Genomic DNA, 15,029 nt, shown 5'->3' with positions numbered 1-15,029 from the left:
CTTGTATCTCTCAGTTGCTCCTTTTGAAGAGTCTTTGACTCTTATATCTCTCAGTTACTCTGTTTGAAGAGTCTTTGACTCTTGTATCTCTCAGTTACTCTGTTTGAAGAGTCTTTGACTCTTGTATCTTTCGGTTGCTCTTTTTGGAAGTCTTTAGCTCTTTTATCCTTCAGTTGCTTTTATTAGAGAGTCTTTGACTCATTTATTCGTCAGTTACTGCTATTAGAGAGTCTTTGACTCATTTGCTCTTATAATAGTATTATTAGAGCATAGTTTCCCCTGTTAATCCTAGGGTTCGTCCCTAGGGTGTTGTTGTGTATATTCCCTCCGGTCTTTGGCCAAAAGGGTGAAAACATCAGAAATTTTAAAATCCATAAGCATTGAAATCATTAAAAATCTCAAAAACATTAGAAACTTAAAACATAAAAAATAGTTGATTTGCTGTAAGTGTTTGTTAGTTTGAGAGTTCGTTTCGAACTACGTTGGCTTGATCCTCTTCCACGAGGTACGTAGTGCAGCTTGGGATTCTTATCCCAGGTCCAGCCAAACTTTGTAAATAAATGCTTTAACCCTTCTTCTTCAAAACCTTGTTTTCAGCAAGATCTTCCTCTAGAGTTAGGAGTCTGTCCTAGATAGAGAGTTTTAGAGTTAGGGTTTTTGCCTTTGTTTTGTTGTGTGCTTGTTTGTGATTGTTTTAGAGTTAGGGGTTTGTCCTAGAGTTATAGGAGCGCCTCCGTCCGGTCAGTCGGCGATCCACATCGCCGAGTGATGACTAGAATAGGATTCGCTAGTCCACCCTTGGTTTTCCTTGGGAAATACAGCCTAGTTACACATAGGTTGTAGGAACCACCTGCATTAGCCTAGGGCTAATCTGCATTTAGTTAGGGCATATAGGGTGTCCTAAAAATCCACAATTCACTGGAATTTAAATAATCGTACAATAAACTTTAATAATTGGTCCGGTCTTTTAGATCGAGTTTAGGATAGAGGGCTAGGTGTCTTAGGCATCATAGCTTAGAATAGGCGCGAAGAACTACGTTGCCTTGATTCTCGTGGAGGCGGGGATACGTAGGCTTCTTTGGATGAATACCAGACCATCCGAGGACTCGGGCTAATAATTTAGAGTCTTAGGATTTATTATGTTGTTATTATATGTTTTGATGTGTTTTCTTACTTTCTCGTACTGATCCTATACCTTTTGCTGTAGCTTGCATGTGTTTGCACATCAGAACTTAGACACCCATTAGGTTTGTCACTCATAACCTAGCTATGCTTAGGTGGCACATCTTTCATTTTAGTTTATATGTGTTCATTATCTTTATCCTCAGGAAATGCATGCTTAGGTAGACGATTCTTGAGGATTGTTCCCATTTCAGATGATTTTTACCCAAACTTCTTTGGAGTTAATAATAAATGGCATAAGAGACCAAGTGCTTGCACTCGGACGAATCGGGGGTGCTCTCAGACCTTCCCCATTCGTAACCAGGCACGAACCCATATATATTTCTGGTTATCCATTGCACAGAGGATTTGATTTTAGGGTTCCATGGCATATCCATGGATGGCGACTCTGAGTTTATTTCAGGTATGTCTTGGTTTCGAGCCTTGGCTCCGGATCGAGACATATCTCTTTCTTTTATATCGCCACTCGTGCTATGCTATGAGGGTGGCATCCTTTTTAAGAGTTCCTTGGTAGAGCTCTCCACACACGTGGATGATCCAGAGGATGGTGTTAGGGACCCGTTCCCTCGCCGCCTATCTCGGATCGGGGTCCACAACAACATAAATAGGTTGTGCCCCAAAAATCATTTACATAGGCCGATCCTAGCCCTCCAATCTATAGATGTTTCCATAATTCCTCTTATCTTAAATCGGATGGTCAAGATCACCCTATAGTTTTTTAATTAAAAAACCATAAAGGAGGGGGATAAGATCGAAATTATATGGCTTTAATGGGTGCCTTTGTTAAAAGCATAAAGGAGGGGGTAGGATTGAAATTATATGATTTAATGGGTGCCTTTGTTAAAAGCATAAAGGGGGGTAGGATTGAAATTATATGAGTTGAATGGGTGCATTTGTTCAAAAAAGTCAAAAAATGTGACGTGTAATTCTCATGTGATTTTCAAAAAAATGGAAAATATGTGCCCCAAAAATCATTTCCATAGGCTGATCATAGCCCTCCAATCTATAGAGGTTTTCATACTTCCTCTTAAATCGGATGGTTAAGATCGCCCTATAGAATTGTTATTAAAAAACCATAAAGTAGGGGGGTAAGATTGAAATTTTGTGGCTTTAATGGGTGCCTTTATTAAAAAGGCACGGGGATTTATAGCATGGGTTTGAAGTGGTTAGACCCAACCTTATAACACATGATGCGGAAAAGGTGGCTCCTATCCAATACAAAAGCCCATGTAAAATGGTAGGCCGATGCCATCCATGGTTGGGCCCCGGGTCACCCGTGCTATGCATGGGTTTAAAGTGGTGAGATGCAAAGTAACAAAAATGATGTGCAAAAGGTGGACCCTATCCACTAAAGAAGCCCATGTAAAATGGTAGGGCCATGCTATGCATGGGTGGACCTGCAGGCCACCGGATGCATACTATGCATGGGTTTAAAGTGGTGAAATTACATGTTTTCGTCGATAGTTTGATAGGTGCCCACAATCCGTATTTAAAATAATTGGATTTCATCAATATTTTGAAAAGCGTCCCAATCCGTAATATTTGGCGGGAAAATACGAAGGCCATTTTGGACGGAAAATATTGTACGGGATAAACTTTTCCTGGAAAAGACAGAACTTGTCGTTGAAATGACGAATGACATTTTGGAAAGTTGATAGTTTACAGGTGAGTATTTTGGAGAAAAGCAAAGACAGCTAAGGTGTTAAATCCACAGATTTTACAAACAAATCAACATTGAATGGTGCTTTTGTTAAAAAGCATAAAATCGAAAAAAGAAGTCATCATTACGATTTTTTGTGATTTGCTAGCCACTTTCTCCAAGGCCACTTCTCGGCCTGTGGCCATCCATTATTGCAAAGATTGGCAGAAGTGAAAGGTGGCTAGCAAAAGCATGAAATCGAAAAAAAAAAGTCATCATTACGATTTTTACGATTTTTTGTGATTGAGTAAGTTTTAAATGAAAAATTACCTACAAATGGAGCTAAAGTTGGAAAATTACCCCGAAAGTACGAATAGGGTGTATTAAGATATGACAATTACCTAAAAAAGTACGATGAAAAGGGTATGTCTTCTGCTTTTCCGGGCAAAACCTATCTCCCAAGCCAAAAAACAACTCCTGTTAAAGAGGGAAATCAAAATTTGTTGGAGGGCTGAACCGTAAAGAAGCAGACAAAAAGCAGCTGGGGGAGGAAGGGACGATGACACGCGGCAGGGGTGAACAGTAAAAAAGGCTTCCGGCTTATTATAGTAGATATATATATATATATATATATATAGACCATCCATTCATGTTGGGCCCTATTGTAGTCATCTTAGAATTACTATGAGTGTTAGTGGACCGAGGCAGTACAATGGGTATAAGGGTTCGAATGTTAATGGACAGGATTTGGGCGCAACAGTTGGATCTGAACCATGTCCCCTGGATTCATATCCCACAGTCCGAAATTATTTTGCATTGTGACCCAGACGTCGCTGCCAAATAAGATGGAGCATCCTAGAACCGAATGGAGGGTGCCAATGTATGAAAATATTCTTTATATCCTTTGTGTACGGCTAGAAAAAAAATTGTATTTATAAGATTTTATATGATGTAATTATTGTTTTATGCTCGTTCTACAAATGAAACAGCCTCGTGGACAAAAAAAGATATCATTTTCATTTTAAATGGATGTGCAGAAAGCTAATCTTACTTCGGTTAGGATCATCTAGTCAATCGATGAGAACCACCAGATGGACGGTCCAGATCATTTGTTTGATCATGTATATGGTGAATAGAATTGGGTTGTACTCCTAGGACAGCAATTTCTAAAGATTAGATTTCGAATCTCACCTCTCTCTCACCTTCATTAAGCAAAATTAAATTAATTATTGTGCACAAAACACTTATGCATTCATACTTGAATGAATTTGGAGGAAATGTAAAAAAAAGATGGAAGTTTGGTCTGATTCTGAAATGCCATGTAGCAGTGTTCTAATGGTACTTGAAAATTTGTATCCGTTCTCTTTTTGCAACTCTGTTCATTCCTTGAACTGAAGAAGAGGAGAAGGATTGGGCTGTTCATTCCTTGATCCTTTCTTGTCATTCCATATCTCCAATCTTTTCTGGGCCTCTTCCACCTGAAATCCAAATCAAACGGCAAAGGTTGTCAATGACTAAAACACCATCTATCCATACACATTAAAACATTGGATTGTTGAAACTAATCCATTATTAAAGGGAAGTATAAAAAAGTGCTGAAATTGGTCCTTGTAGAATGTAGACCAAATTTAAGGCCCTGTTTATGTTAGATTTTGAGAACCGATTGTGAGCACAGAACTGATTATTAGACTCATATTTATGTTTAATTTTGAGTCCAACAATCAGTTTTGGACTCACAATCGGTTCTCAAAGTCCAAAACAAGCAGTATAAAGTGTAAATGGATTTTACGGTTCAATCTGTGCACATTCGTTGTTGAAGGAATGGATTAAGGAGAAAAGAGTGTCTGACTCTTGCAGAAAGAATTGGTTGGAAAGTAGGATTGTAGATCTAAGGAGATTTAGAGGAAGAGGGATTGGGGAACATTGTTTCAAGGGAGGAATTGGGGCGTTTTCGGGAAGAACATAAAAGTATTCTTCTATATGAAGTGATATCCATGAGGCAAAAGTCGAGGGTCAAGTGGCTGAAGGAAGGTGATAAAAATACAGCTTACTTTCATGCTATGGCAAGTGCTAGAAGAAGGGGTAATAGGATTGTCTCATTGATGGTGGACGGGGTGGTGGTTTCCGGAAAGGAAGATATTTCGAGTGCTATATTGAGCTTTTATAATGCCTTATATACATCAGATGGTATATTGAAGCCTATTCCGGAGGGTGTGGATTTTAATCATTTAGAATGTGATCAGAGTAGGAAATTGGAGGATCCGTTTGAGGTCGAAGAGATTGAGAGGGCTGTTTTCTCTTTGGGTAGAGATAAGGCTCCCGGGCCGGATGGTTTTTGTTTGGCATTTTTCCAATCTTGTTGGGAATATGTCAAGGGTGACCTAGTGGTGTTTTTTCATGAGTTCCATTAGGGTATGGAGTTGGAGAGAGGTACAGGGGCTACTTTCATAGCTCTAATTCCTAAGGTGGAAGGTGCTAGTAGGATATCAGAGTTTAGGCCTATTAGTCTTGTGGGATGCCTTTATAAGGATTTGGCTAAAGTTTTAGCGGATCGCTTAAAGACGGTACTTCCATCAATCATATCGGATTATCAATGTGCTTTCGTAGAAAAAAAGACAAATTTTAGATTGCTCCTTGATTTCAAATGAGGCTATTGACTCATATCGCAAACTTTGTAAGAAAGGCATCCTGTGTAAGTTGGACATGGAAAAAACTTATGATAGAGTGGATTGGGGATGTCTGGATTACTCCCTTGAGCGTATGGGATTCGGATGTCTATGGCGTTCGTGGATGAAGAGTTGTGTGTTATCTGGTTGGTTTTCTATTCTCATTAATGGATCTCCAAAGTGTTTCTTCAAGTTGTCTAGAGGGCTTAGACAAGGGGATCCTTTATCCCTTTTCTTGTTTGTCATTGTGGCGGAAATCCTTAGTAGGTTACTGGCGATGGGAAGTGGCCTTGATCTTTTTAGAGGATTCAGGATCGGCTTGGAGGAGGTGGAGGTCTCCCACTTGCAATTTGCTGATGATACATTATTATTTTGTGAGCTGGAGACTGGGCAAGTGAGAAACTTAAAAGCCATTTTGAGATGCTATAAGCTCATTTCGGGCCAAAAATCTAATTTCCACAAGTCTAAATTTTTTGCTTTGAATATTCCTGAGGAGAGGGCTTAGGAAATTGCTGTGATTCTGGGATGTCAGCTGGACTCATTGCCTTCCTCGTATTTGGGCCTTCCGCTAGGGGTTGGTAGACCGAATAAAGATCTATGGGATCCTACAGTTGAGAGGGTCGAGAGAAGATTGAGTACATGGAAAAGGAATCTTGTTTCTTGTGGTGGTAGGCTTGTGCTGGTTAAGGCGGTATTGTCCAATATACCTATATACTTCATGTCTTTATTTAAATGCCCTGTTAGTGTCTCCCTTAGGATTGAACAGATCCCGAGGAGATTCTTGTGGGGTGGAAATGAGGATAAGAGAGGAATTGCTTTGGTCAAATGGGAGGAAGTTTGTGTCACCATCAAGTTGGGTGGTTTGGGTATCGGGAAAATTAGAGATTTTAATCATGCGCTCTTGGGTAAATGGTTATGGAGAATTGGGGATGAGCATGATCGTTGGTGGGTCAAGGTCATTAGTAGTAAGTATGTATGCGATGTGGGGAGATGGGAATCCTTGGACTTGTTTGCAAAAAAAGGGTTGTCGGTTTGGAGAGACATTATAAAATTGTCTTCTCTTTTCAAGTTAAAGGTTAGATTTAGAGTGTATAGAGGTGATAGAATATCATTCTGGCAGGATGTGGGGTGTGGGGATGTGCCCTTTAAGTGTAGATTTTCGAGATTATTCAATATGGCTTCAAATAGGGAGGCCTTTGTTAGTGATTGCTTTGAGTGGAATGAGGGTGTTCTTGTGTGGAACCCTGGGTTTAGAAGATCATTTTTTGAGTGAGAGGTGGAATTGGTCTCTAGCCTGCGGGCCCTTCTTGAGGGCTGTTACATTAAAAGGAATGGGGAGGATAAAAGGCTGGATTGAGGAACCTTCTGGGACTTTCTCGGTTAAATCTTTCTATAAAAGTATTATGCCCATTTCTAACCCTTCATGTTCGGCAAAGGTATGGAAATTTCATTGCCCACCTAGAGTTTGTATCTTTGGTTGGGCGGTTTGTCGTGATAGAATACAAACTATTAATTTACTGAGAAACCGTGGTATGTGGCTATTGATCATTGCCCACTATGTCTGCATGATGGGGAATCTGTGGATCATTTGTTTATGCATTGTTCGTTCACTAGGATCATATGGCAATTCATCTTCATGAGATTTGGGATTTGTTGGGTTTTTCCCAAATCTATTCCGTCGCTATTGCACCAATGGGGAGGGATTCCTTGGAAGGAAAAAGGAAAAACCTTGTGGAATTTTTGTTTACTAACTACGTGGTGGTCTATATGGAAGGAGAGGAACTCTAGAGTTTTTGAGGGGAAAGCCATGAATCCTCATTGGATTTACTTGAAGATCATCACCTTGGTTATATCTTGGGTGAGATGCCTCCCGTCATTCCGGTTTGTATCGGCTTTTGATCTTTGGGAAAGATGGCGGGAGGTGTGCTTTAGTGTTGAGCACAGAGATCTTATTTTGCAAAAGTGGAAGCCCCCTGCTCAAAACATGTATAAGGTTAATTTCGATGGTGTGGGGTCCGGCAATCCGAGTCCGGCAGGAGTGGGAGGGGTTTGTCACAATGATAAGGGGGATGTTGTGTGGGCATACTATGGCTCTATTGGTGTGTCTGATCCCTCAGATACGGAAGTGAGGGCAGCACATCTTGGCATTTTGAATATTGATAGAAGGTTGATGGATCAAACAATTGTTGAGGGAGATTCGTTAAATGTGATTCGTTGGCTGAAAGGTGGGGTGGCTCCTCCATGGAGATTTCTTTCCATTTTTTTATGAGATTGAGGACTTAACTGTGGGGTCCGCTATCGGCTTTCAGCATGTTAGAAGATCGGCAAATGATAAGGCGGATGCGCTAGCTAAGCGTGGTGTTTTCGGTGGTTCTATTATGTGGTTCGACCACCTTCCTCCCTGAGAAGGGGTTTTCTCTGTATTTTGTTTTTTCTTCGTTCCTGTTTCTTTCTTGCTTCATTTTCTAAATATGGGGGGTCCATCTTGGCCTCCTTAATTTGCTTTGACATATAATTATTGCCATTAAAAAAAAAAATCTAGTCAACCCTATTGGTGGTCCATGGAAAACCCCAAAAAATACGTGTTGATAAAATATGGTAGAAAAGCTAAAACTAGACGTCAATGCAAAAATACCCACATATCAGAGTCGCGAAGATTTTATTAGGATTTTTTTGCAATAAATTGGCTCTAACAATTGTGAGCATGCCATAGCCTAAAAATCACCCACACTCATCAGATCATCCTGGCCCTTAATGGATTAGAAACGGATTTTTAAGAAACTGACCAAATCATGTACTCAAATCTTACGGTTAGAGTCATCAGATGAGTGCATGTCTAAAATTGAAATTGCTAGATGAATGGTCCCGATCATACAAAAATGACAAAGGTGGGGCAGGTTACCATACAAATTGTCTAGATCATGCCAATTACCTCACAAGTGTCTCATGGATTAGTGAAAGAAATAACTTGGATTATGAAAATTACCTCTTTGTTCCAGTCAGTTCGGAAAGTGAACCATAGAAGAATTATAGTTTGTATCAAAGTACCCGCCATCATCCCAGACCATATTCCCTGCACATATAAACAAACACATATGTACAAATGTGTATTCACTCTTTCAAAAATAAGTGTTAATTATTCAAGGATTTTGAAGTGGATATGGTTAACCACAATGAAACTTAACCAGGCATATCGTCGACTTTCTGATTCCTCAATAAGGGTCAAACAGAAAGGTTAGAACTGAATACTGAAGTCTCAAACAGAAAGAGTGGGTATAATGATAATCAAAGGAGAATGTCAAAACAGAATACTGAGCGGAGGTGCAGTCGAAACTAAATAGTATCAAACAGTAATCAAAGCTAGTATCAAAATAGAAGTCATAGCCAGAATCAAAATAGAAACCAAAGCCAAAAAGGGTGTCCATAATATCAGAACAATAGTCAATGACAAAGTGTGTTCGAAATTCAAAGTTCAGAATGCAAACTCCACTACGAGATCATCGGCTTAGTCCAAAAAGCAAGTTATTTTCACTCCGACTGCCCACGGGTCCAAAAAATATGTTATTGCTTACACCGACCTCCCACGGTGTCGGAACTAGTTCCTAAGTTCACATACCTGTCGATAGGGCCAACGTTTATCCCCATTGGCGGGATCACAGTTCTTATGTTCACATATAGGCTAATGCCCATGCCTCACTGACGAGCATGAACATGAGTTGCATAGTTAGGCACAAAGGCCTACGCCCATGGGCGAGCGCGAGATCACGATTCCCACTTTGAGAAAGCATCAACACATGGATTGCAATGGGATTAACTCAAAACCCACAAACCATAACTCTTTTTCCTTCTCTCTCAAACAAAACCATATACTTCTCTTTTGCAAAAGAGATAAACCCATTCGCCCCTTCTTCTCACAACAGGAGAAAACCAAGGAAAACATTCATTTCTTGTGGTTTTGTGAATAATTAATCAATTTCTCAAAAACAAGTAGTATATGTAGTTCTCTCTGTCCTATGTTATTAGCAAATACATACAAGTCGTCTATGTATATAGTTCTCTTTGTCCTATTTTCAGGAACAAGCCAGGAAAAATTTAAACAAAAGCATGTGTTTCTTTATTTCAAAAATTACACAGTTACTATGCATGTTCTAAATAAACATGATTGTGAGGAAAAAAAAAAAAAACATACTGACTATGCATATTTATACCTATTCTTACTAATGCGATACAACTAAGTTGACCAAAAAATAGCTAAATGTATATATTTGGTAGAATATGTTGTGGGTTCATTTCCTACCTTGTCATCTTCTAAAATAATTTTTATCTCATAAGAATTACTAATAATGCGTGAGAAATTGATTAATTATTCACAAAATTCATGTTTAACGCAGAACATTCACATTAAATTCAAAAAATGCATGCCTTTTAAATTATTCGCCCACTTTAGAATTTCAAAACGGGGCATAAAAGACTCTTGATTGTTTCAAGAATAACTCAATTAGTTGAGACTTTTGTAAATATGGTTGCAAATCCTAAAAGGATATATGACAACTGCAAATGAGACAAGTTTAGACAATGAACAAGGATAGGTACATATCAAAGCAAGGCGTGGCAATATCGGCTCTCTTCCTAATGAAAATGATAGGACTTAATAATGTGCTCTTCATTGATGTGTGAGCCTCATCTATTATTTTCATCCATTCAATGCAACGACATTTTGAACTATATACTCTATGTTAGTCCCAAAAGATGAGTTAAATTTTGGGAGGATTCAAACCTCTTTGAATTTGTTTTGTTTCTTGCAAACTCATGAATAAACAAATGACAAAAAAATAAAGAAAAATAATGTACCTTAGCTCCCAAATCAAACTTAAAGCCGAGAAGAGCACCCAATGGGACACCAACCACGTAATAACAACCCACATTCACATAAGCAACGAATTTTTGCCACCCACAACCAACAGCGACACCTTATGAAAGAAAGATAAATGATTAGAAAACTTGCATTAATCCTCCCTAATTAAGCAGAAAAGATAGTTGGAGCTAAATCATAGTTCAAATACTTCTCTATTGTTATTGCTAGATACAAATGTGTACAGCGAGTGCACACCATATAGCTAAGATACAACAGGTTGTATTGAACGACCGGTATGAATTATATTGTTTTCATATATTTTTTAGTGTAAAAAATTAGAGAAATTAATTACACAGAACCCTAAACAATTCTCATAGAAAGCACTTAGGGGAGACATAGAAAAATAAAGATAAGAATGAAGGATATTAACCTAATCTAACCTACTACCTAGTTTAACATAGTTGTCTTTCCAGCAATGTTGTAAAAGGGTGTAGTGTGTAATGTTGTAATTCTTCAGCATTAAGAAGAAAGTAGTTAGCGGGGTGAAATCCTCACCAGATAAGACGGGTTGGACGCCGTTTAGAATGAGGGTAAGGACTAGCAATGGACAAAGGTCTGAGACTGCTTTAGAAACAATTTCTCCTTCTGTAAAGGCGTAACTGATGACATCGCGAAGTGCGAGGACGATGACGGCTATAATTACGGAAATGATGAAAGCGCATACATTCACCACGATTACAGAGAATGCCGCCGATTTTGGATTTCCAGCTCCCAACTCGTTGCTCACCCGTACACTGTAGCTCAAAATAAACAAACGAGTTGAGTTAATAACACACCAGAAAAGTTGAACATAAAAGAAAGGATAGTTGAGAAATATAAAACTCACCTTGCCGCTGCGTTGAATCCAACTGAGATCATGAAAACCCAGCCATTAATGTTCATGCTGCACGTGACACCAATTAAACATCATTTAATCAGGCACATTCATATCTTTATTATTTTCATATGCATAAAATATAAGAAAGAAAGATACGAAGCCCACATGCAAAGACACAGGGAGAAGGAACATGGATGATGATATCTGCTCTATACAATTTCATCATTTATTGTGGCCCGTTTTCAATCTCCACCGTACATTACCATCTGTAGAGTCATGGGGTCTTAAATAATAAAAGACAAGAAAAGTCAATGCAATTATTAAAACACGGTTGTGGTGATATCATTTCCCAATAATGATTACTAACTAATATGCGCTAAAAGTCTTGACGAAGTTCAAGAAAAAGAATTGGATACAGATATTTGACGTGCACTCAGCTTCATTTATTATTTAATCAGCAGCCAAAAGCTATTACAATCCCCAAAAAGTTGAAAAAGATCTCCAGCATCCAATTAAAATGCAAAAGATAAGGTGAGTTTGTGTCATTATAAAAACATGGTTGTGCAAGTATCGGTCACCAACTTCAAATATTGGCAATAGTTAAGGGATTATATAAATAAAGGGAAATATTATCGGCACAACCATATTTTGATATTTGCACAAACCCAGATGTATTTTCTTCTTTAATTGGCTCTTGAGAGCTTTTTGGGAAATGTAATAACCTTTTGACAGCTCTTTAAACACTAAAAGACAAGATGAGTTAGTGAAAATATCCAAAAATATGGTTGTGCCGATATCATTTCCCTAAATAAGATCCAAAGTTTTCTTACCATATGGAAAGAGAGTCCAAGGCTAGTTCCGGATTCTTGAGCAGCCCCGCGAGCAACACTAGTATCTGATAATACCATGCCTCTAGACATAACATCACTGCAGATGCTGCCGATAGTTTCAAGAATTCGGGCAGCCCGGAAAAGGCGCGCATGGAGAACCCCGTCCATGTATACTTACACCGATCGCTGGTTAAAATATAGATGAATTGTGCAATGACCACGATCCACCACGACAAGCTCAAGATAAGCGAAGTTCCGATCAATCCGAGCCCGATCTTATAAACTGCGAGCCAGGTTAAGAAGATATGAAGAACAAGAGTAGCCGATGAGATGTAGGCGCTGGGCGCAATTATGCTTTGAGCTTGCAGAAACTTTTGTATAGGAAAATTGGCCGCGTAGGCGAAGATCTGTGGGATAAGACCGTAGACAAACACTGCGGCCGAGGCCGCGATTGTCTCCGACTGGCCTAGGAGGATTAGGATTGGCTTCGAGAAGACGTAAATTATGGTAAGGGGAATTCCAGTGGCTACTAGAAGGATCGTAGATCTTTGGAGATAAACGCCGAGCATGTCATACTTGCGAGCTCCGTAGGCTTGGCCGCAGAGAGTTTCGACAGCACTTCCCATTCCCAGCTATGAAACAAAATAAAATAAAATAAAAATAAATTAGTGAGTTGACACTGACTCGTCTGAGTTGACTCAATGTGTTATTTGACAAGATGACGCGCAAGGGAAGAAAAGTGGAAAAACCATGCCTGTGTTTTTCATGCATTTAAATAAAAGAAATCTTCGAAATTTATAAAATTATTAGGGGTGTCAATGGACAGAGACAGTAAGAGCTACTCTTGATTAAGAAACATTCTTGAGTGTTATTTTGCAGAAATGGAAGAAGATAAATTAAGAACATGGATTGAAAAGCTTTGACTTGCCATGAGACCATAGGCAAAGACTTGCACACCGGTGCCACCGAGAGAGGCTGCGGCGAGCTCAAGATTTCCCAAGTGACCTGAGAAGATCATAGTAGCCATTGACATGATGTAGTTGAGCATGTATACAACAATGGCAGGGGCCGCGAGTCGGAAGAGGAGCTTTAGTTCTATGAACGTAGCGGATCGGATCCGATAAAAATACGGTGTTTCGGTATCGGAAAGGACGCTTTCGAGATTATTGCTCGATCGATATTCTGTGGCCGATAAGGACTGAATCAATGGTGGCGATGATATGAGAGGTTGTCGGAGATTTTCTGAATCCATGGTGGAGGAGGATAGAATGTGGGGAAGTAGTGGTAATGGAGAGCTTTTAAAGGCAAGGATAGACCACAGAGAGATGAGTTTCAAGAGAACAACGGCCAGGATCAACCCACGTCACGTGTACCCGTCAACATTGTATGTAGCGGGCTGGATCAATATATTACGGTTTCTGTTTTTGTCTTCTTCTTTAATATAGTAGAGCTTCCCGAGAGCAAACGAACAGTCATTCGCTTGGTCACTCTTCACCATTCAACCATAAAATCAGAATTCTTGGCCTCTTGGTTGCTATCAACTTCATTTAAAACCATATATACTCAAAGTTTCTTTTAACCAATAAATACCTTATAAATTTAAATTTCTAATAGCTATTAAATATTTTAGACATAAAATGAGAAAACTTGCTTCTTTTTTTATCTCATAAAATTAATCATAACAGCAGTTTTTTTTTTTTTTTTGCACGAATATGTTCACGCATAGGCCCTCTTTGGATTGCAAGAGTAACATTTTTTTATGAAACTTTTATCTGGAGATTTTTTTTCTTTCTGCAATTTAGAGGGAAATAATTTAGGGGGCAACTCGGGTTGGGTTGGGTCGGGTTGAGGCCAACCCTATCCCAACCAGAGCCTCGGGTTGAGGATGGTCAACCCTAACCCAACCCGCCTCCAAATCAGATAGGGTTGTGTCGGGTTGGGTTTGGGTTGGGATCGGGTCATCTACGACCAAATAGAAAAATACAAGAAAGAAAAAACATAATCTTGAAAAAATCATGATAAAATTAGAAGACGGAGGTCAGGCTGGGGTCGGGTCGGGTTGCCAAGGCCTCAACGCTAACCCAACCCGAATTTAAATCAGGTTGGCTCTTCCCAACCCTAACCCAACCCAACCCGAGAAAATGCCAACCAAACCCGAGCCAAAATCGGGTTGAACCCGTCGGGTTTGGGTTGAGCCCGACCCAAGTTGCAACCCTAAATAATTTGATTAAGGTTAATTTAGAGGATATATTCATAAATTGAAGGTCCTTCTAAATAAAAATTGATTAGGGCTGCTTCAAGTTATCATTGTTCTTGTGTAAATAAAAGGAAATTTTATAAATATTTTCCTTTCCAAACTTTACCAAAAAAATTCTTGCAATAATCCAAACAGGGCCATTTGGTGTTCTATTCCTGTAGCAATAAGTACATTACATTTTAATCTTGGGCCCCACTTCACCTTTTTGTAGGCGCTAGACGGTCAACATATCATATAAGATTTCCTGGAGAGTGTCCATACCATAAAAAAAAAGTGCAACCGATTGGCTAGGGGGGAACCACGTGCATCCGGTGGGCCCTAGATGCACGTGCTGATCTAACGTCCATTCAAGTTCCGAGTATCGGGAGTTATCTCCTCTCTTGATTTTGATACTGGCACCCCTCCGTCTGTCACTCCGTTGACATACAAAGTTGCGGAGAGTTGTTAAAAACTGCACAAAAACCAATGAACGGAAGAAGGAAGCTCGTATCTCTAGGGAAATTATATCCACACTACCTCTTTTTAATAAAAGCATTCCTCTGTTTTATTTAACACTTCTATCAAGAATGAAGGGTGTTACTATCAAAACAAAAGGAGTAGACAGCATTCTTTAAAAAGGTTGTTCCTTTCTTCTACCAATGTTTCCAATTTGCTACAGTTGGCTTGTTGAACTTAACTATGGCAACTCATTTATAAAAGGTTAATTGGAAAAATTGTTCAAAA

The 15,029-nt window shown here is 39.2% G+C and overlaps 1 protein-coding gene across 1 annotated transcript; it reads right to left on the bottom strand.

Annotated features, from left to right (window-relative positions):
• Positions 1-3,931: 3,931 nt before the first annotated feature.
• Positions 3,932-13,301, bottom strand: LOC143846459 (protein DETOXIFICATION 40-like). Its single transcript, XM_077354894.1, has 7 exons — positions 12,978-13,301; positions 12,050-12,681; positions 11,229-11,285; positions 10,898-11,136; positions 10,339-10,457; positions 8,474-8,560; positions 3,932-4,299 (listed from the first exon to the last, which is right to left on the bottom strand). The coding sequence occupies exons 1-7, from the start codon at positions 13,299-13,301 to the stop codon at positions 4,201-4,203; spliced, it is 1,557 nt and encodes a 518-aa protein (XP_077211009.1). The 3' UTR covers positions 3,932-4,200.
• Positions 13,302-15,029: the final 1,728 nt, after the last annotated feature.

The sequence above is a fragment of the Tasmannia lanceolata genome, unplaced genomic scaffold (assembly GCF_043159265.1).
Source record: "Tasmannia lanceolata isolate RefF3 unplaced genomic scaffold, GAP_Taslan_0.1 ptg000015l, whole genome shotgun sequence".
Taxonomy (NCBI): Eukaryota; Viridiplantae; Streptophyta; class Magnoliopsida; order Canellales; family Winteraceae; genus Tasmannia; species Tasmannia lanceolata.
Note: the sequence above shows the minus strand (reverse complement) of the source record. Positions and strands in the feature narration are given on the sequence as shown.

Excerpts from the sequence above, each read along its gene's own strand:
- LOC143846459 (XM_077354894.1), bottom strand. The coding sequence starts at position 13,301 with ATGGATTCAGAAAATCTCCGACAACCTCTCATATCATCGCCACCATTG. Across the intron at positions 11,286-12,049 it reads TTGGACTCTCTTTCCATATG|CATGAACATTAATGGCTGGG; the intron begins GTAAGAAAACTT and ends TGTCACGTGCAG. Across the intron at positions 10,458-10,897 it reads CGTCCAACCCGTCTTATCTG|GTGTCGCTGTTGGTTGTGGG; the intron begins GTGAGGATTTCA and ends TTCTTTCATAAG.